The 19,669-nt window shown below is 47.5% G+C and overlaps 1 protein-coding gene across 8 annotated transcripts in view; it reads left to right on the plus strand.

Moving 5' to 3' along the window:
- The window catches only part of AGAP1 (ArfGAP with GTPase domain, ankyrin repeat and PH domain 1), a 702,732-nt gene that overhangs the window by 516,572 nt on the left and 166,491 nt on the right, over nucleotides 1–19,669 (plus strand). For 6 of the 8 annotated variants that reach the window (XM_069103139.1, XM_069103140.1, XM_069103142.1 and 3 more), the window contains one exon: nucleotides 12,972–13,133. The exons of the other annotated variants lie outside the window; for them this stretch is intronic. In XM_069103139.1, coding sequence (XP_068959240.1) covers nucleotides 12,972–13,133 — 162 coding nt within the window. The remainder of the gene's footprint in view (nucleotides 1–12,971; nucleotides 13,134–19,669) is intronic. 8 annotated transcript variants of the gene reach the window in all.

A 19,669-nucleotide genomic window follows, 5' to 3' on the forward strand; every position in this document is an offset into this window, starting at 1 on the left:
CATGTGTGTGTGAGTGTGTGTCTGTCTGCATGTGTGTGAGTGTGTGTGTCTGGGCTCATGTGTGTCTGTGTGTGAGTGTATGTCTATGTGTGTGAGCATGTGTTTCTGTGCGCATGTGAACATGTGTGTATGTGTGTGAGTGTATATGTCTGTGAGCATGTGTGTGTCTTTTGTTAGCATGTGTATGAGCATATGTTTCTGTGACTGTGTGTGTCTGTGAGCATGTGTGCATCTGTGTGTATGTGTGTGAGATTGTGAGTATTGTGTAAGCATGCATGTGTCTGTGTGTAAGTGCATGTCTGTGCATGAGTGTGTGTGCCTGTGAGCATGTGTATGAGGCTGTGTCTGTGTGTGAGCATGTGTATGAGCGTGTGTGTCTGTGTGCACATGTGTGTGAGTGTGTATGTCTCTGTGTGAGCGTGTATATGAGCATGTGTCTGTGTGAGTGTGTATGCCTGTGAGCATGTGTATGAGTGTGTGTCTGTGTGTGAGCACGTGTATGAGGGTATGGTTCTGTGTGAACATGTATGTGAGCGTGAGTCTATGCATATATAGCATATGTGTATGTGTGTACACACACACAGTAAACTCATCTACACCTAACAACACACAGAGGGCACTTAGCTCACTGTGGGATTATTTTCTTTTTAAAGATGACAGTCAGCATCTACTCTGGAAAGAGGATTAAGAAATTCGTTGTGATAAGGAAGACAAAGGGGCCGTGGAGGTGACCCCCCCTCCCTGCCCCTCCTTTTACAGAGAAGGAGACGGGCCGTGTAGGCAAGTGCTGTAGACCAGGAAGGCCCTGTGGAGGGGCCCCAGTGGGGGTAAGCGGGCAAGCCAGACACCTCTTTGTCACCCACAAGGGCAGTGTCAGCAGGCATTTCTGTCAGCAGGGACGTTTTTTTTTTTTTTAAATCTAGGGGGAAAATCACTAAGAAAAGCCACCCTGGTCCACACATGATCAACCAGCATTTATTAAACACCTACTGTCTGCCATCCACTCTGCTGGGAGTTAGAAATGCAAATCCAATGAAGGAAAGATTTCCTGCCTTCAAGCAGCTAACATTGCAACAAGGAAGACTCTGTGTGCCTGTGTGTGTGAGTGTGTGCCTGTGTGAATGTGTGCACACCACACTTTTGGGTAGTACACATATGCACACACATATATGCACATTGTATATACACATACACATCCATATACAACGCAGAATTAATCAAGATAACTCAGTTAAGGATAGTCTAGGAGTGAGGGCATTCCCAGGGAAGAGGAGGTCACACACACTCTCACACACATGCACACACACTCCTTCCCATCCCCTTTTTTCATCCCAGTTCACCACTGGAGATGATGGGCCTCCTCTGGCCATCAGATCATACAGCCTTTGGTTCTACAGAAGTTTAGAAACATTTCAAGTTGTGCTCATGTAAAATCTTAGCTCTGCTTTCTTGGTAACACAAAAACATGTTATTGTATTGGTGGGAAACCTCTGACCCACAGTCAGAGTGCAGTGGCTTCCTTCAGCCTGGACCCGGGACTTCCCTTGGGCGGGGAGCCGTCGGGGCTCACGTCCCCTCTCCCAGCGCGGCTTGGCACTTCCTGGGCCGCTAATCTGGTAACTTACCCAGGACCACGTGACCAGTACATTCTGCCAGCAGGGCTGGAGGCTGGGGCTTCCTGATTCTGTGGCCGTAATCCTGTCCATGCCTCTCATCTTTTCCCATTATCTTCACAAATCGATGTCACCATGCTAAGGACTGCTTCAGAAACTCTCTCTGTGGCTTCTCCACCAGGCCCTGGGTTGTCCTTCATCTCTAATACTGATTTCCTTTTCTTTTTACCCATAACTAGAGTCGGGACCCAGCACACGAACAGGGACAGTGAACATGGGCCTTGGTCTGAGGGGTACAGGCCTCCCACCACTTTTTGATGGTGCCATGTTCCAGCCCTTTCCATCTGAGGTCTGATGGTTGGCAAAATCGCTAGCAGATTGTTCTCCTGAGGTCGAGAACTCTGGAGCTCCGGCTTCTAGATGCCCCTGGCAAAAAGCCTTCTTGCCCAGGGGTGCTGGTACATGCCTGTGGCCCAGAACTTGGCCGCTCGTGGGTCAGAGCTGGCAGCCAGTGAGTGGGCCAGCCTGGTTGGTGGCCTCACTGAGCCCCTTGGGAACCTGAGGCTGCCTGGTTGGAGCAGGTGCAGGCTCCTGTTCTATCGAGAGCAAGAGGGGGCTGGTGCATGGCCCCAGCTAGTCTCACTAATAATAACAATGAGAATATTAATTTTTTTCCCAAGAAAAAGCCCTTAGCAGAGTAAAATGGCAGCGATCGAGAGGCAGGCGAGTCTGCCACGCACACGATGCTGTGAATGAGTAATGCACACACTGAAATCCCGGGCAGTTCACTGTTTTATGGTATGGTGGTGAATTATATTCTTTTTGCATTTGTAATTAGAGGGCGGAACAGATGGTGAAGGCTTAGTTTGAACTGATGTGGCCATTAAAATAACCTGCACTGCCCAGGGATCTCTCCTTGTAGTGTCGGGCTCCCCCCTCCCGTCTGGCACCCCCTGCTCACACACGCTCTCCCAGAGAATGTGTCACGCCACTGACCCCTTGGAAGAATGGCCCACTGTCCGCACCCACTGTGGGGCTTTGAACTTTTCTGGAGATGCCCGTGCAGATGGAGATAAGAAACACCACTTATGGCCTGGCTTCTGCAGGTGGATTCTGTCTGGATAGCACACGCCATCACGTGGTGTTTGGTGCTATTGAGTGGAAAGGTGTTGACTCACCATCCCCCACCCCAACACAGCCACGTGGACACTAGCTGGGACCAATCTGGGAATCCGTTTTTACATTTATAAGGATGTTGGTCTGGTGACCTTGGATACATCAATTGACCATTCTGAATCTTCGTTTCTTTTTCTTTTCCTTTTTTAAAGCAATTGGGGTTAAGTAACTTGCTCAAGGTTACATGGCCAGTTATTATTTTTGTGTGGCTGCCGACTATCTGAGGCTGGAAGAGATCCCGGGTCTCCCGACACTGGGGCCGACACTCTTACTCACTGCACCACCTGGCCACCCCCTTAGTTTCTTTTAAAAAAAAAATAAGGATGTAAACCTATGAAATGAAGTATTATTTCACCCAGAAAAAAACAGAGGAGGCTTAAAGGTTTGCAGAAGGGAAATGGAAATCGTATGTCTCTAATCTGTTGTTTTCCTTACAGGGAAGGGGATTATGGATTTTAAACTGGGCAGGGACCTTATAGGTCTAACCCAGTGTCTTTGCTTCACAGCTTAAGTTATTGAGACCTAGAAGAATAGATTAGACTATCCAGAGACAATCCCAAACCAAAGACCGAGGCAACCCCTTAGAGGCGGGCAGGCCGGGGGCTCTTCACCTCACATTCATGGATGCAGATGAGAAAAAAATAATTACAGCTTTGTTTTCGCTGACCTCAAGCTGATAATTAGCATTTCATTTATGGATTTTTAAAAAATGTTCTGAAAGGAACCATAGGCATCACCAACCTGCCAGAGGGGCCCATGATGCAGAAAAAAAGGTTAAGCTCTCCTGTTCTAGTCCAACCCTCTCATTTTACAGATGAGGAAACTGAGGGTCAGAGAGGGAAGTGACTCACCCAGGGTCACCAAGTCTGGGATCTGAGCCCATTGTGTCTGGTTCCATGTGTGCTCCCACCCCATCATGCCAGGCTTAATAACACGTCCTTTCCTTGTTCTCTTTCAGAAGAACAAAGAAATAAATCAAGTGGGGTCTAGTCACCTCTTCACCCTTGTTTAAATAATAACCCCCCCAACTGCCCCCTTTTTCAGACTTGAATCCCTTGGCTGAGGCGGGCTTATTGTGCAGGCTGGCCCCTTTGGGATGGGGCGGTGGGTTCGCCAGTGAATGCAGGTCGTGATTGCTGCTTATGAAACAGCCTCAGAGCCAACCAGATAAACATCAGAACAGGCTACTTCTCTTGTAATAAGCCCGTTGCTTGAAAGAAAGATTCTTTGATTTTTTTTTTCCAACAGATGAAAACATTTTTTTTTCCAATAGGGAACCAGCATTTTAATTTTTTTTGTCATTTGGGACTAGTTGGGGCGGCACACTGATACTCATTCAGCTATAAATGCCATGTTCACTTTGAAATGCAAATTGTTTAAAGAAAAATAGCATATGGTAGAAGTAACTACCTTTTCAAATCAGCCCGTGCACTTTCAGGCCAGGAGTGCGAGGGGAAATTATTCTTTGGCCAGAATTTGGAGCCTTTGACACATGGAAGCTTGGCCTAATCAAGGCTTTCCAGCGAGCATCTCCACATATCCATATCAAGGGACAAGTGCTGTGAGCAGGGGGATTAGCATAGTAATTTCCCTGCCCCCTGCTAATCAACTTAAGCAGCCAGCTGATGCAGAGATGATGTATGGGAAGACACTGCTTTCTGAACTCGGGCTGGGCCAGGTAGTTGACAATGTATTTCTGCCTTAATGCCGAGATGTTTGGCAGGGGAAGAATTAGAGAGACAGATGCTGCACTCAGCTAAGCCTTTCCTTGCAAGGCCTTGACATGGAGTCTTTCATGGCTGTCTCTTTTAACTGTTATCCGTGGAGACGAGGGAGGGTGCTCTCTTTCAGGGAAACTTCCTGGCCAGCCCACTAGCCTCATTCCCCAAACGGACTTCCTCCAGCATGCTTCCTGGGGATGGGCTTGTCTCCCCAAAATGCAGGCTCTGTCTCAGCTGGGCAGAGGCTTCCCCCTGGAGCATAAGCACGGTAGCCAGATCCTACAAGAGGAGCCTCTTAGAACAAGGCCATGCGATGGGAGTGTTTGTGAGATCATACTAGAGACCCCAAAACCCGGAGGGAGACGGAGGGCAAGGCCCTAGTCAGCCAGATTCCACAAGCAGTTATTAAGCATGCCAGGCACTGCATTGGGCAGTCCAAATCCAAAACAAAATGGGGAAAGGGGAGCAGTCTTTCTTCTCCTCCAGGAATTCAATATACCTGATACGGCATAAACTGAAGGGAACGGCATACACCATTTAGTTTCCCCCTCTGTAAACGAGAGGGTCAGACGCCACAGCATCTCTCACCCATCCAGCTCCAAATCTTGTATCCTCTGGTCCCTTTGTAAGCCGAGGCAAAGCACCACCCACAGTCCCAGACCCAAAGAGTTTGGAATGACCTCAGTGACCAGTTAGTCAAACCTGCCTCTCTAAAATCAACCCCATGGGCAGTGGGTCAGCGCCACCTGTACTTGAGGAGGTCATGGGAGGGAGCCCCTGGCATCTCCCAAGGAGGCATCTCTTGGTGGGAGGAAATGCTTTCTGATATCAGACTTAAACCTTCATCTCTTGTTCCTGGGTCCCTGCAGATCTCCATGGGACAGTCTTTAAATACTCACACACAACCATCCTCTTCTCAAGTAGCATGGCCTCAAGACCCCTTGCCACTCTGGGTACTCTCCCACCTAACAGTGGCCTTCCAAAGCTATGGTGCCCAGAAATGAACACAACACTCCAGGGGAAGGTGGACCAGGGCAGAGACCAGAGATGTAGGAAGCCATGCTTCACCAAATGCATCCCAGGATCTCAGGAGCATTCTTGGCTGCCCCTTCACACTAGCAACTCATGTTGAGCTTACAGTCCACTAAGACCCCCAGATCCTTTTCAGACCCACTTCTGTCTACATCTTAGACTTGTAGAGCTGATTTTTTTGTTTGTTGTTCAGTTGTTTGTCATATCCAACATTTCATGATCCCATTTGGAGTTTTCTTGGCAAAGATACTGGAGTGATTTGTCATTTCCTTCTCCAGTTCATATTATAGAAGAAGAAACTGAGGCAAGCAGAGTTAAGTGACTTGTCCAGGGTCACACAGCCAGTAAGTGTCTAAAGCCAGATTTGAACTCAGGAAGAAGAGTCTCCCTGACTCCAGACCCAGTGCTCTATGCACTGTGGCGCCATCTAGTGCCCAAATATAAGACTTTCCACTTATTAATGCAGTCAGATTTCATCTTAGACTCAGCTCATTGCTGGAGTCTGTAAAGATCCAGTGGAGCCCTCCCTCAGTATCCCCTCCCAGCTCTGTCACCTGCAGATTAAATAAGCAAACACCCAGCAGCCCAGGGCCACTCACAGCTCCTGGGAGCTCGCTGTCTAATCCATGTTCATCCTTTCCATAAGAAAAGTGACAGAACCACAGCCAATGAGGGTCATCCAGGGCATGGCTATTGCTCATTGAAAACTTTATCAAAAGTAAATTCTATGCTCAGCCGTCTCCTCATCTGCTAATGTATTCATCGTGCCCAAAACAGGAAAAGAAATTAATAGAGGAGCAGCTTTTACCCAGATTAGGAAATGATTAGTCCTAGAAACTCCCACCTACCACCAAGAGTAAGGAGAACAATAATAGGAATAGCTTGAATGTATAGCGGACTCGAAGGTAAACAGCGTTCCCTTCTGTCATTAGAAAATACATCATCTTTGCCAAAAGATCATCTTGGGACTCTGAGGCCAGGGAACACTCTGGCCTGCAGATCTTTTTCTAGGTTTTATGCATCCATGGACACATTTTATATGGGCTGGGTGGCTGTGCTATCTTGAAATAATCGTGGTGACGTAAAGACACCCCAAAAAGTCTGCAGCCACTGTTGTCCTTGGCCCTGACCCTGATAAAATTGGTAGGAGATGCTTCCCAGAGCTGTTTGTTTTCAGCAGCTGGCTTGGCGGAATTTTCCCTGAGGTTGTAGACTGGTAGTTAGCCTTCAGACTTGGAATTCACTCTCTTACTCTCTAAAGAAGGGTGCCTGCTTGGGGAATTCATTTCTGTGTTTTTAGGGTAGAGATATAAAAAAAAAATCCTTTATGAGAATTTTTAACTTAAATTTTCTGTTTTTTTCTTGTGAATTTGACAAATATCAACAAAGAAGAACATTCCCATATACAAAGAAAAATGTCCAGAGATTGCATGCAAAACTGGGAATCAATATTTCTGTAGCTGAATCAATATCCATCTAAATCAGACTAGCAAAATCATCTGATGACAACACGCCGAGAGTACATTCCCTCTTCACCTCCCTCAGCATCCCTGGCTTCTTCCAAAGCACCACTCAGCTATCGCTGCCCACATAATCAGAGCCCACAGCTAGCCTTTTGATAGTACCTCCCATGTGCCAGGCTCAAGGCTAAGTGCTTACAGGGTTTGTGTCATTTAATCCTGCAGGACAGGTGCTATTATTATCCCCATTTTACAGATGAAGAAACTGAGGGAAACAGGAGTTAAATGGCTTTCCCGAGGTCAGCCAGCTCGTAAGTGTCTGAGCACAGATTTGAACTCAGGTCTTCCTGTTCCAGGCTCAGAATTCTGTCCACTGGTACACATGCCTACCCCTTTTTCATCATCGTTGCCACCTAGCAGGCAGCCGGCTCATAGTAGGAACTTAATAGAGGGTTCTTGAGTGTAGACTGACCATTTGCTGTTACTCTTCAGCTCATCTATTGGACAAGTCTGGCTGTCACCATGTGGCCCCGTTGCAGTCTGTGCAGGCAGACTGATGGGGTTGAATCCCCCTCGTTCCATTCCCTTCCACATGCGCCTGGCCTCTAGCCAGCGGTGGGGCTCCCGCCTCTTCTCGTGGATTCCACTGAGCAACTTGGCTTGTTCAGTCTGGAAAGAAGATGCTGGAATGATGGAAGGAAGATGGGAGCCACAGTATCCAGAGTCTCATTCCTGGTGAGAAGAGAAAGAAGACAGGTGGCTAAGAACAAGGGGTTCTGTGTGCCCACAAGACCACAGCATTTATTGAGCGCTCACTGTGTTCCGGGGGGGCAGGGATAGGTGCAGAGAGGAAGAAGGGCCTCCCTTGCTCTCAAGGAGCTCATAGTCAATGGTGGGAGGGGGAAGGAAAATGGGGAGATGATAAGCACTGGTTAAGCACCTACTGTATGCCAGGCACTCGCCGCTGATCTTCACAAGCCTGGGAGGTGAGAACTATTACTATCTCTATTTCACAGTTGAAGAAACTGAGGCAAAGAAGAGGCGGACAGACTTGCCCAAGGTGCCACAGCTAATAAGTGTCCGGGGTCAGATTTGAACTCAGATCTTCTTACATCCAGGACTAGCTTGTAATGCCTCTAGGCAATGTGGAAATAACTGAGAGAAGGGAGGCATTAACACCGAGGGCGTCAGACCTGGCAGGACGGCTGCGTGGGCTGCCAGGGCAGTGTGGGGATGCTGTGGGTGGCGGACAGAGGTCGCACTCTGCTTGGAGCTGCAGAGACGTGACCTTGGCCGCCTTATGCAGACAGAAGAAGTCTTGAGGCAGGAAGGCAGACCCCGAGCTGAAGAGGAAAGTCAGACAAAGCAGGGAAGAGATGAGGAAGGGAAGGAGGGCCACTGACTGTAGGGATGTGGGAGGGGTCTGAAGACATTCCCATCAAAGCGACCACTAGCCCATGGGAGAAAGCATCGAGTCCTGGCGCACTGGGCAATGCTGGTGAACGCTGCCAACACCACCAGCACTGGCTTCCCAGGACTGACCCAGGAGGAAGGAACAAGAACGACCTCTCAGGACTGGGCACTCGGGGACTTTGGGTGAGATGAGCTCATGATGAGAATGTGGAAAGATGGAAGTGTTCCTGAATCAGAGCGCAGCAGGGTGGCACAGCAGACCCTGCTGGGCCTGGACTCAGGAAGAACCGCGTATAAATCCAGCCTCAGACACTCACTGTCTGCGTGACCCTGGACAAGTCACTTCTCCTTGTTGGCCTGAGTTTCTTCATCTGTTAGATAAGCTGGAGAAGGAAATGACAATGTCATTTCAGTGTCTTTGCTGAGAGAACTTTAAGTGGGGTCACGGAGAGTCTGCAGGACTGAAATGATTCAACAACAGCCGGTAGGCATGACGGGTGTCCTTCTACCCGTTTAACAGAGGAAGACACCGAGGCCCCAGTAAATTGCAATGGAGCTGGCAAGTGCCAGAGGTGGGGCTAGATTCCAGTTCTTCCTGTCTCCAGGTCTAGGCTTCTGTCCTAAAGGCCACAAGAGAAACAAGTGATATTGTGACAGAAGTATATTACAGACCCCCCCCCCAACAGAGGGAGAAAATAGATAAGAATGAATTTGGGAAACAGCACAAACCTTGGGTGGAGGCTGTGGGATTTTTGTAATGGAGAACTCGGATCATCTAGGCACTTGTTGGTATCTCTCTGGGGCAAGCAAAGTGGCCAGCGGGTTCTTGACATGCTTTCATGAACGGTCATTGACTATAAACAGGACAATTGCTCCTCTAGACCTAAACCAGACACCAAACAGAGAAGTAGCCAGAACCCCTAGGGGAAGTATTGATCTTAGTGTTTGTGATGGTCCAGAGGAAGCCACCAGGCCTTGTCTGCCATGCTTACCACATTGGGGGATTGGGGATTTCAAAGACTTCAGAGAAAGCCTAGCTGGATGACCATGACCTGACTTTCTATAGAAGAAATAGGCTCAAGGCATCTGAGATGCTATCAGGATTGGGGTCCTGAGGATACAGGTACTTATTTTTCAGATAAGGGTTAGCTGTCCAAAGAAATAATACAGAGATAATACAGAAAAGTCACCCACTAACTTGGATTTTAAAAAGAATGTTCAGAAATTGGAAGTGACGGAGTCACTTGGGAGACAGTGATGGATGGGTTGGGGCTGGGGAGACAACTCACCAGCCCCCTTGTATCTTTGGAAGAATTGAAAGAACAAGGTGAGTGTCACGGCCCTACAAGTTTGTTGTTGGGAAAGCTAACATTTAGAGTGAGCTCCAGGTGGAGGTGAGTCTGAGGACATTAAAAATGGCCAAAGGGTCAGATGACATCTGTCGTATTGTTTGGTTCTGGGCAGACAGGTGCAGTGACTGGCCCAGGGTCACACAGGCAGTAAGTGTCTGAGGCCTTCGTCTATCTCCTGTGCCCATCTGGCTTTTTTTTTTTAAGCAATTGGGGTTAAGTAACTTGGTCAAGGTCACACGGCCAGTTATTTCTGGGTGTGGTGCTAAGTGTCTGAGCCCAGATTTGATCCCCAGATCATCCTGACACTGGAGCCAGTGCTCTTACTCGCTGAGCCACCTGGCCACCCCTGACCATCTGGCTTTTATATTTATGCACAAGGGCTCTGTGTGTCCACAGCCTGGTCACTAGGAAGAAAAGGCCAGACTTGGGATCACAGTCACAGGCACCCAATTCCTGACCTAGGGCTACTTACATTGTCACTTCCCAGGGATCAGAAGCTACTGTTGATTGTTAAATGGCTCCAGGTGGAAAGATGGCAAAAGGAGAACAGCACACAGGATTAGAATGAGCCTCAGCAACACAAAAGACACTGCGTCCTTTGGTGTGAGAGCTGGGGTTGACAGTCACACTGGAATGTGGAGGCTGACCCGTGAATTCCTTTTCTCTGGTTTCCTTAGCATCTGTGCCTTTGTATTTCTATTTAGATTATTTGTCTATGTGTTGTTTCCTAGGAGGCTGAAGCTCCATGAAGATAGGAGCCATGTCCTATGGAAACTTCATATCTCTTCTAGAACTCTCTTTGTTTAAATGTTTAAATGGTGGCTTGGGCAGCTCCCAGTGAAGACTCCAAACACATCCCCAGTGAACATATTACCTTTCAAGAAAGAAGAAAAGTGAACCCAAGCCCATGGCAGACACTGTCTCCACGTCTGTCTTCCCTCTGCTCGTGACGGAGCTGGTGCTTATTGTGGATTTTCTGGGGCCACACTTAGTTGCATTTTGTTTGAATTGTGATTCCTTTTAGGATTGTTTTCACAGACCATGTTGCAATTGTGATATGTGTTCTCCTGGTTCTGTTTTCCAAGACTGAATCAGCGTGTGCAAGTCTTCCCATGCTTCTCCGAATTCATGCATCTGTTTCTTATGGTGCAACATACCCGGTTACTTCACAGCTCAGACGGCTGCTTCTGACTTGCTTTGAGTACCCTTTGTTTCTAGTTTTTTATGCTGCGAGGGCGTATGTAATATGTGGGTAGATATGGGACCCTTCCCTCCACGATGCAGGTGCCTGCTAGCGGAGCCCCCTCACCCCTACCCGGCTCGCAGTGCCTGAATGGTTTGCTTACTGCCTCTGGTTCCATCCTTCCAGATTGTTTTGGGAAATGGTTGTTCCCAACCACAACAGGTTGTGTGGATGTGCCTGTCTTCCCGCAGATCCTCCAGCATTAACTGTTTCTGTCTTTTATCAGCTTGGCCTCTTTAATGAGCGTGCAATGAGATGTCGCTTGTTCTCTTTTGTGCCTCTGTTGTTAGGGTTTCATGTAGTTGTTGATGAGTTTTTTTGTGAAAATACTTTGTTCATGTGTTTGTATGACCTCTATTGGGGAGGAGTTCCCAGAACTCTTTCCACCATTGAACATTTTCTGTGTCATTTGCTGTGGTCTGCTGATTGTTCTTTTTCCAGTAGATGGTTACTTAATTGGTCTAAAGTCTACATCCCAGGTCTACGGCCTGTCTATTCTTCTTGATGTGTATTCTTTTTTTTAATTTCCCTACTTTTTTTGTAATAAGCAGACAAAAGGAGGCCCTAGCTGCTGGCATTTCTCATTCTCTCCCTCTAGAAAAGCACTGTGTTTATACTGTGAAATTGCTGGTTTTCTTATCTAGATAAAAAATAAAGGACAGCATTGTAATGTCAACTATTTGTATGGGATTACCCATAAATTGTGTTTATTTTGAATTTTGCTCATATTAGAGTTTGCATTGTGTGTGTATTTGAAACTAAAAGCACATCTCTGTTTGGCGTGTATGGTAGTAGGGTGTAATTGAGGCTTAGCGTTATCAAAAACCCCTTCTTGAAACAACCATTTGCTTATAAAAAATGTGGGTCTGTTCTCAATAAACATACTTGGAAAAAAGTTCAAAAGAGGCTAAAGCATTTCAGGAACTCCTATAGCCCTAAATCAAGGAATGTGCCTTATGTGCCTTTCCTGATTGACTTTTAGGAAAGGAGCCTTTTCCCATTCTTTGTTATACTTTTAAAAAGTTGTATCAACATCTTTCTTACATATTGCTTTTATTTCCCAACATCTCAGTTCTTGCCTCCCCTACCCAGAGCCATCCCTTCTTCTAAGGAAGAACTTTTTTTAAGAGAGACAGACAGACACAGAGGAGACAGAGAGAGAGAGAGAGAGAGAGAGAGAGAGAGAGAGAGAGAGAGAGAGAGAGAGAGAGAGAGAGAGATTAAGCAAAAGTAATCATTACACTAAACAAGTCCCACGGTATATGTCATGTTCCTTGGATACTAGACACTTTAAGAAGCAAAGCTATGACTGGAGCTTTCTACCAGGACGTAGAGAGTGCTGAAAGCACTTGGCTACATTCAGCAGGTAGAAAGAGCTGAACTTTGCAAAGATGGTGAGAAAAGGAAACTTCCAGGTGCATTGTTTCCTGGTTCTCCAGGGGAGTGGCTCCCCAGGTGGTCTACACTATCTGGGACACACTTCTGGGAGCAATCTCTGCCTGCCTCCTTGAGGTCTTGGACTACAAGTGGTTTTTGGCAGTTCCTTTAATCCGGTTGCCTTTGGCTGTTTTGTGGTCTTTGCTCAAGTTCCAGAGCTGCCATTTAGGGCCCTGCCGGACAGTGCCTTGCGCAGTTGGTGGCAGCATCGTTGGGGGCTAATTGGAGAGCCCACACTGGTCAAAGAGAGAGAATCTTTGGTCCTGTCTGGCAGGTGATGATGCGGCTTTTGGCGAGTCTTCAGACTTGTGGAGGGCCGAGTCCTCGTTGGGATTCAGTTGAGCTGACGTGTTTGTTTTCTGTTTCCTCTATTTTTCTGTAAGCCCGAGGCTGCTTTGTTGGATGTGAGCCTGTGTTGTCCCATTTTCCCTGGAGGGTTGAGGGAGGTGACGCTGTTCCCCAGTGGCCTCTGTTCTGGCGGCATGTCCTACGCGGTGTTGTTCACCTTCCTTGTTTGTTTCTAGGGAATGTTACTGCTAGTGCGTCTGTGTCTCAGACGGCAAGTGGCATCAGCTTAGTGTCCTTCAACACTCGCCCCGATGGGATGCACCAACGGTCCTACTCCGTCTCCAGCGCTGACCAGTGGAGTGAAGCCACAGTCATTGCCAACTCGGGCATCAGCAGCGGTAAGAGAGGACTCTTTCCTTACAGAACTCCCAGCTGCCTCACCTGCACACTGAGGGGGTTGGACCGCGGGATTTGAGGGTCCCTCCTGGCGCTCCCACTCCAGCACCGGGAGAACCACAGCCAGACTACAGGAGGCATCGTGGTGCAATGGGAAGAGCACTGGATTCACAGTCACGGGACCTCGGTTCAAATCCTGACCTGGAGTAAATCTCTTAATCTCTCCAGGCCTCAGTTTCCTCATCTGTAAAACGAGGCCTCTATCAGCCCTAAATCTAGGATTCTGTGATCTTGCTTCTTTCCATCCAAGGAAATCGAGGGGCATATTCTCCATGTGCTTCATTCTGCATCTGCTTTCCGCTGGTGTGGGGTCCACTCTTTATGGATCCTTGGTGCCTAGAAGCCTCTGAGCCTCCACTCCCCTCCTAATAGCCCCCACCCCAGGAGAACCTCATGGATTCTTCCCAGGGAATAATGATGCGCGTGTAAAGTGTCTGACATTCCTGTGACTCCATGAATAATGCAACATGGAGGGAATCCTGGGTTGCCAAGACGCGCTTTGCCTGTGGCGTTCTAGCTGTAGCTCACCGGTATTTAAAGGAATTCCCACTGTTGTAGATAATCTATCAGATAGGGTTTTAGAGTAATTTTAGCATAATTTGTACTAATTAAAAGACTTGAGCATCCAGTCTTCCCTGTAGACCTACCAGCTGCTACAGAAGCCCATTTGCTTTGGGTAAACATCATCCTTATTTCTATTTACTCCAGACCTGGCTGACAGAACGGTGCCTGGCGAAAGCCTTGAAGGAAAATATTTCAAAACCCAGGGAGAGGAAGGCACAGAATCTGCGAGTGGAGCTCTAAAGGGTGCTGTAGAGAGGAGGTGATGGAAGGAAACTGCAAAGCCCCTCAGTGTCCCATTCCAAGCACCATCAGCTCCCCAGCACCAGTATTTCTCCCTTCTCCTTTGAGAAACGCCCATTAGTGTATGGCAAGTGGCTCTTGTCCCCCTCCAAAGAGACCCTTGAAGGCTTTCCACCCTTCACCTCGAGTCTCTGCGTCTTGAGCACAGCGCAGGGAGGAAATGAATAAATTATGGTTATTGCCTCCCCTGTTATTTGGGAGGTGGGACGAGGCATTCTAAATTCTTCCTGGGTCCCTGAAAGGATCGGATGTTTTCACCAGGATCCATCCATTTCCTTTCAGGGTTCTGACTTGAATTTTAGTCTGTTCAACCATTTGGTTAGAAGGAGCTCCCTCATTATCTGGAATGGGAGTGTCTGACCAGGCAGAGTAATTGAAGAAACTAGGGTGTTGGTGGTGGTGGATTTGGGTTTGGGTTTTGGTTCTTTTTTTCTCTCATCTCTCTGTGCTGGTGTGCCCCCCCCACCTCCTTCTACTACCCCCATTCATGGTGACGTGTAGATGAGAATAACGAGGCCGCGTGGCATGTTTGGGAGAGATGCATCGTGCAGCAGCAGCATTTGCCCAGAGTTACAACATTCTGCTCTGCCAGAAGTGAGTTAAAGAGGGTGGGGCCCTGGGTTTGGGATCCAGAGGGCCTGGCTTCACTTTCTTGGCTCACCGGCTGACCATGACTCTGACCTCGGGCAGTCTGTGCCATTAGGAGGTTGCTGACATCTTGGACTGTGTCATGGAATGGCATCTAACCGATTCCAAGGCTGCCTGTCCTCCTTGGACCCATGGGACCTTGTGTAAGGCCCCTCCAGGCCTGAATTCTCTGCTCTGTAAAATGAGTGCCTTGGGCCACATGGCCTTGGGGTCCCTTCCAGTTCTAAACACCATGGCCCTGTGATAATACCTATGACATCAGCATCAAGGTGATTTTTTTTCTAAGAGACCTTTTACCTCAGCACAAAAATAAAATATAAACGAAATTAAGTTGAAGCAGCCTTTAAAGCAAACCTTCTTAGAATACACCTTATTACTTTATCTAAAAATCCATGATTTAAAAAACAAAAGCTAAACCTTATAAGCAAATATCTTTTTGTTAGAAATGATCTCCTCTGCAGCATTTGCTTACACATATTTAAATTAGCAATTACACCAAGGCCAATTAAGTAGATTGAGTGTTCTCTAAGCCTTAAAGTCTCTCTTCTGTGCAGGGAAAGTCAGTCAACTCACAGGTATTTAAAGCCAGCGCTCTTAGGGGAAGCATCTTGTAATGGAGAGGGCACTTGGGGCCTGCACTCTCCTCTGCCATTAGGAAGATTCACTAGGAAGCTTGCAGTCAGCAGAGACGCAGATAAATGTCCAAGTGCATTGTGTGGGAAAATGGCCTGGGAAAGGAGGAGGCTGGCTGGATGGTCAGGGCAAAGACGGCTGTGCATCGTGTTTGGGGAGCTGGGGGAAACAGTGAAAATTTTGCTTTGAAAGTGAGAAGGACCTGGGTTTGAATTCTGACTTGGCCACTTGCTAGCTACATGACTTTAGGCAAGTCACTAAGTCTCTGGGCCTCTGTATCCTCACTGGTAAAGTAAGGGGATTGGGCTGAATTATGTCCACCCTCCCGTCCACCTCTAGTCTCGGTTCCTACAAGCTTATGAATCTTGTAGGCAATTAGGGCCTTCAAACAAACAAACAAAAAAGCAAAGAAAGGCATTTGAAACAACACGGGCCAAAGCCCAGAGCTACCCCAAGAGGAGGAAGTGAGGGTCTGGCCGAATGGAGAAAGGTCCCGGAGGAAGCGAGACGAGCTGGACTGCCCTGGAGATGGCGTCTTCGTGGTCAGCTGGGGCCCGATTAGCCGAGTCATCATCACCGGCCCTTTTTTGGCTTTCTAGTTCTTCTTTTTAATGATTATTTGTTTCATTAGAAACAATATTAAACATCAGTGCAAACCACTGAGTTTGCTTCCGTTAGTTCACTTTTAAAAATGTGAAGGAAGTCAAGTCCGCAAGCATGTATTAAGCTCCTGCTGTATGCCCAGCGCCAGGGGTACAAAGAAAGACAGAAGGCCGTTCAGAGCCTCCAGGAGCCCCAGTCTGTTGGAAAGTGCCTTTCCCTGTGTTTGCCAAACCATCGCCCTCTGCTTTTCACGATTTTCCTCGCACACATGCCCTCATGTGCCGGGGGGTGTTGCCTGTAGCCAGACATGTAGCCTGCACTTCAGCATAGACATAGGCTGATAAAATGAAGGAAAAAGGCGCCATGTATATGTACAGTTGGAAGGGGGTAGTTTTTTTTTTAACTTTTGAGGTTGCCGTTAGCACAGACTTACAGCCAATCACCCAAACGACCCCTCTTTTAATTTCAGCCTTTTTGCCCTGCCCATGAAGAATTTTGAATTTGCTAGTCATAAAAAAGGGAACTCTGTAGGCAGCAGGGATGGGGAGAAGAGAAACAGCCTCAGGTTTCCAATTCCAGGAGCCTGGAGAACGTGCCGGCTGACTGTCGCCGACTTTGATCACGGAGAAAACATGTGTCACGTTGGGCGCCCATTATTCTCGGCACCCTTTTCCCACGCTAAATTAATACTTTGAGTGGCTCCAGAGAACTTTCCAAAGTCTTCCTCTCTGGCTCGCCAGGTATCCTGGGGTTCCTGTCTTTTTCAGCAGCCATGAGAGGCTCCTAATTAGATAAATTACTTTGTCGTGGGCCAAGCCACCAAACAGGAGGCGCCGCTCAATTAAGGGAGGAAAAAATAGAAAAATCCATTCTGCGCAATGGAATGCCCCACTGGTTTATGACTATTAGCGTTGGAAGGTTTTACATTTGAGTACCTGAGGTTGGAAATTAAATGTCTAATATCATTTGGCATCAGTAACGTGAGGCCCCACGCCTGCCCTGAGAGAAAGATCTCGACAGCTCCTCTCCGCTTTTCAGGTGGCTGTCGGCTGGAGAGCGCCAGAACCGCGGAGCGGGATCACGGTTCCCCGCGTGCCGCTTGCTGCCCAGCCTAATTTTTTTAAATGTGGAAACATATTCGTCTCTCAGCTTCTGCGTTGAAGAAGGCCGTTCCAGTGGCCCATGAAAAATTAATTTTTTTACATTTTTTTCTTACTCTCGTAAGTGTTTGACAGAAGTAATTTTACCAGCAAGAGAGAATAAAAACCGGTGGCAGTAAATCCCTGTCCCGGAAGCCCTTGTGTAGATTCTTTATGGACGCAGAATTGATCTACATGTCAGATCCTGATGTAGCTTAAACTGTTTATCACCCTAATGGCAGAAGGGAGACTGTGGACATCAACTTATAATCCCGAGTGAAAGAAATTGGTGTTTGCAGTCAATGAAGGGGCAGCTTAGCTTTATTGATGGATTTAGAACAATTACCTCGACAGCGGGGATTGGTGGAAGGTTTTCTGGAATCTTACTGCAAGCGCGCCTGTTAGTTTTCCCTGATTAATCATTTCCTCTCTAGGTAATTTTCTCTAAAAGTGTTATCTATGAGTTTGCACCATGGCAAGGGGGGAGGGCCCCCAGAAACCTCGGCAGAGTCATTTGTAGCATCCTTCCTTGTCACCCCTCGCTTCAAGGAGAAATCCATTGTGTGTGTTTGTGTGGGTCTGCGTGTGTCTGCGTGCATTTCTGCCCCCCCCCAAGCTTGAAAGATTTGAATTGCCGTCCTCTGTACCCCAGACAAACTGGTGACTTTTGGGGTTGCTCTCGGTACAGCTGTTTCTGGGTAGTTTTGGATGGTGCCACCCACCCTCAAACGTACCCCGTCTGTTCTTGAGCTCGAGGGTTCAGCTTCTGCTCCCTAGACATGACCTGGTTTCCTGATGCAGCTTTCTCAGAGACTCTGGGGCGTCTTGGGCTTCAGACAGTACCCCTCCAACACAATTTGTCCCCTCCCCTCCCTGCCCCACCATCCTCATCAATATGACAGTGGCTCCAATCGGGCTTCGGGATGTCTGTTAACCTTCTCCTCTGCCTGCCTCCCATCAGATCGTCTTCCATCAGGCCATTGGACAGGAGCTGCTTTGTCAGTGATGTGGATAAATACCCCATCTATTCGTCTTCCACTCCTATGCTGTGGAAGGCTGGGAGTCAAGCCCATTTTTTCCTAATCCTTTCTGAAGTTGTACTTCCCCATGCTAACATCTACAGTGTTCTGGGTTAGAGCAGTATAGGCTTAGGACCCTAAACCTTAAGTATTCAAACTTGTTTAATTTACCTTCTTTTTAAAATTAATGGTCTTTTTATTGTGGAGGGAAAAAATCTTTGGTGTTGCTGGTCTATAGTTCAGGTCTTTCAGGATCCCGTTTGGGCCTCTCTTTTTCTTGGCTCCCTGGGTGGCCCTCTACCTAGTATTGTCTCTACCTTCTGAGTCACCAGGAATTGGTTCTGGGCTGTCAGCACAGTTTAGAAACCATGAGTCTTAAATCAGACAGATTTTATTGAGATAATAGGTTAGCACGCTTCCTAACCCCTGTTATAGGGTTTTAATTGTGTTAAAACTGGTAATATTTGCCAGAAAAGGAGATAATGCTTATAGGATAGGATAGGCTCTTCTGATAAATTACTGAGTGCCATTTGGTACCTTTCTCACTTTTCTTTGACTTTTCCTGTATTCATACATCATGCATTTCATCTTTGGCACCAAATTCCCTTCTCAGTGGTATCATGTCAACCTCGAGTGAGCCCACCACCAGAGTGCCCTCAGTGGCTCATCTTTGAGCATCTGGTAAGTGTGAGATCAGCCATTGGTTGTCTCTCTCTTTCACAGACTGTGGCAGCCCGTAGAAGCCATGGTCCTTGTTTGTCTTTCTGGCGGTGCTTCTGCTTTCTTTTTCTGACTATAACAAAATGAAAGAGAGAACACTAAGGGAGCATCCCCCCCAAGGAGAGGAGAAGAAAATCCCCTTCTCTCAGCCAGAAGAGAGTGAACACATCTGACTCCTTCTTAGCTCGCCAGCCTTGTTCCCAGCCGTGTTCCCAGCCGATCTTCCTCATAGTGCCTCTTCTGAGGATGTGTACCAGAGGTGGCCACATGGTGGAACTTTCACCAGTAAGTAAAAGGAAAATTGTATTGGCAGGATATAGGCAATCACTGATCTCAGCCAAATCATGAAGCTTCTCTGAGGTTTCATTTCCTTATGGGCAAAGTGACTTGGATGGCAAATTTGTGGATGTCCCAAAGCACAAAAAATATCCAACCCCTTAAAGGAGAGAATCAGGATTCAAAATGATGTGACTGGGCTGTTGGAGCTGAAGCCAACAAGAGGGAATTAAGCCCGGATGAGTGGAAAGTCTCCGTTCAAAACCTCCATTGGTCAGAACAGGATGAGGAAGAAGGGGGTTAGCCGGAGTTAATGAGAAACTGAGCTAAGGGGTTCAAGTTGTCTACAAAGTTGAAAGAGTCAAGAAAGAGTTGTGGCTAACTTAAAAAAAAAAAAGCCCGTGCAGCCTCACTCATGTGCATAGGAGTATGAGGAAACAGAGTCACATGGACCCAGCTCTGTCACTTACTACATGATGCTGGGGAGTCACCTCCCCTTTCTGTACCATTTTTTCCTTCTCTGTAAAATGAAAGGTAGGGGCAGCCAGGTAGCACAGTGAGTAAGAGCACTGGCCC

This window comes from Petaurus breviceps, unplaced genomic scaffold (genome assembly GCF_028583685.1).
Source record: "Petaurus breviceps papuanus isolate PSGF00001 unplaced genomic scaffold, PetGlider_PUasm1.0 567, whole genome shotgun sequence".
Classification (NCBI taxonomy): domain Eukaryota; kingdom Metazoa; phylum Chordata; class Mammalia; order Diprotodontia; family Petauridae; genus Petaurus; species Petaurus breviceps.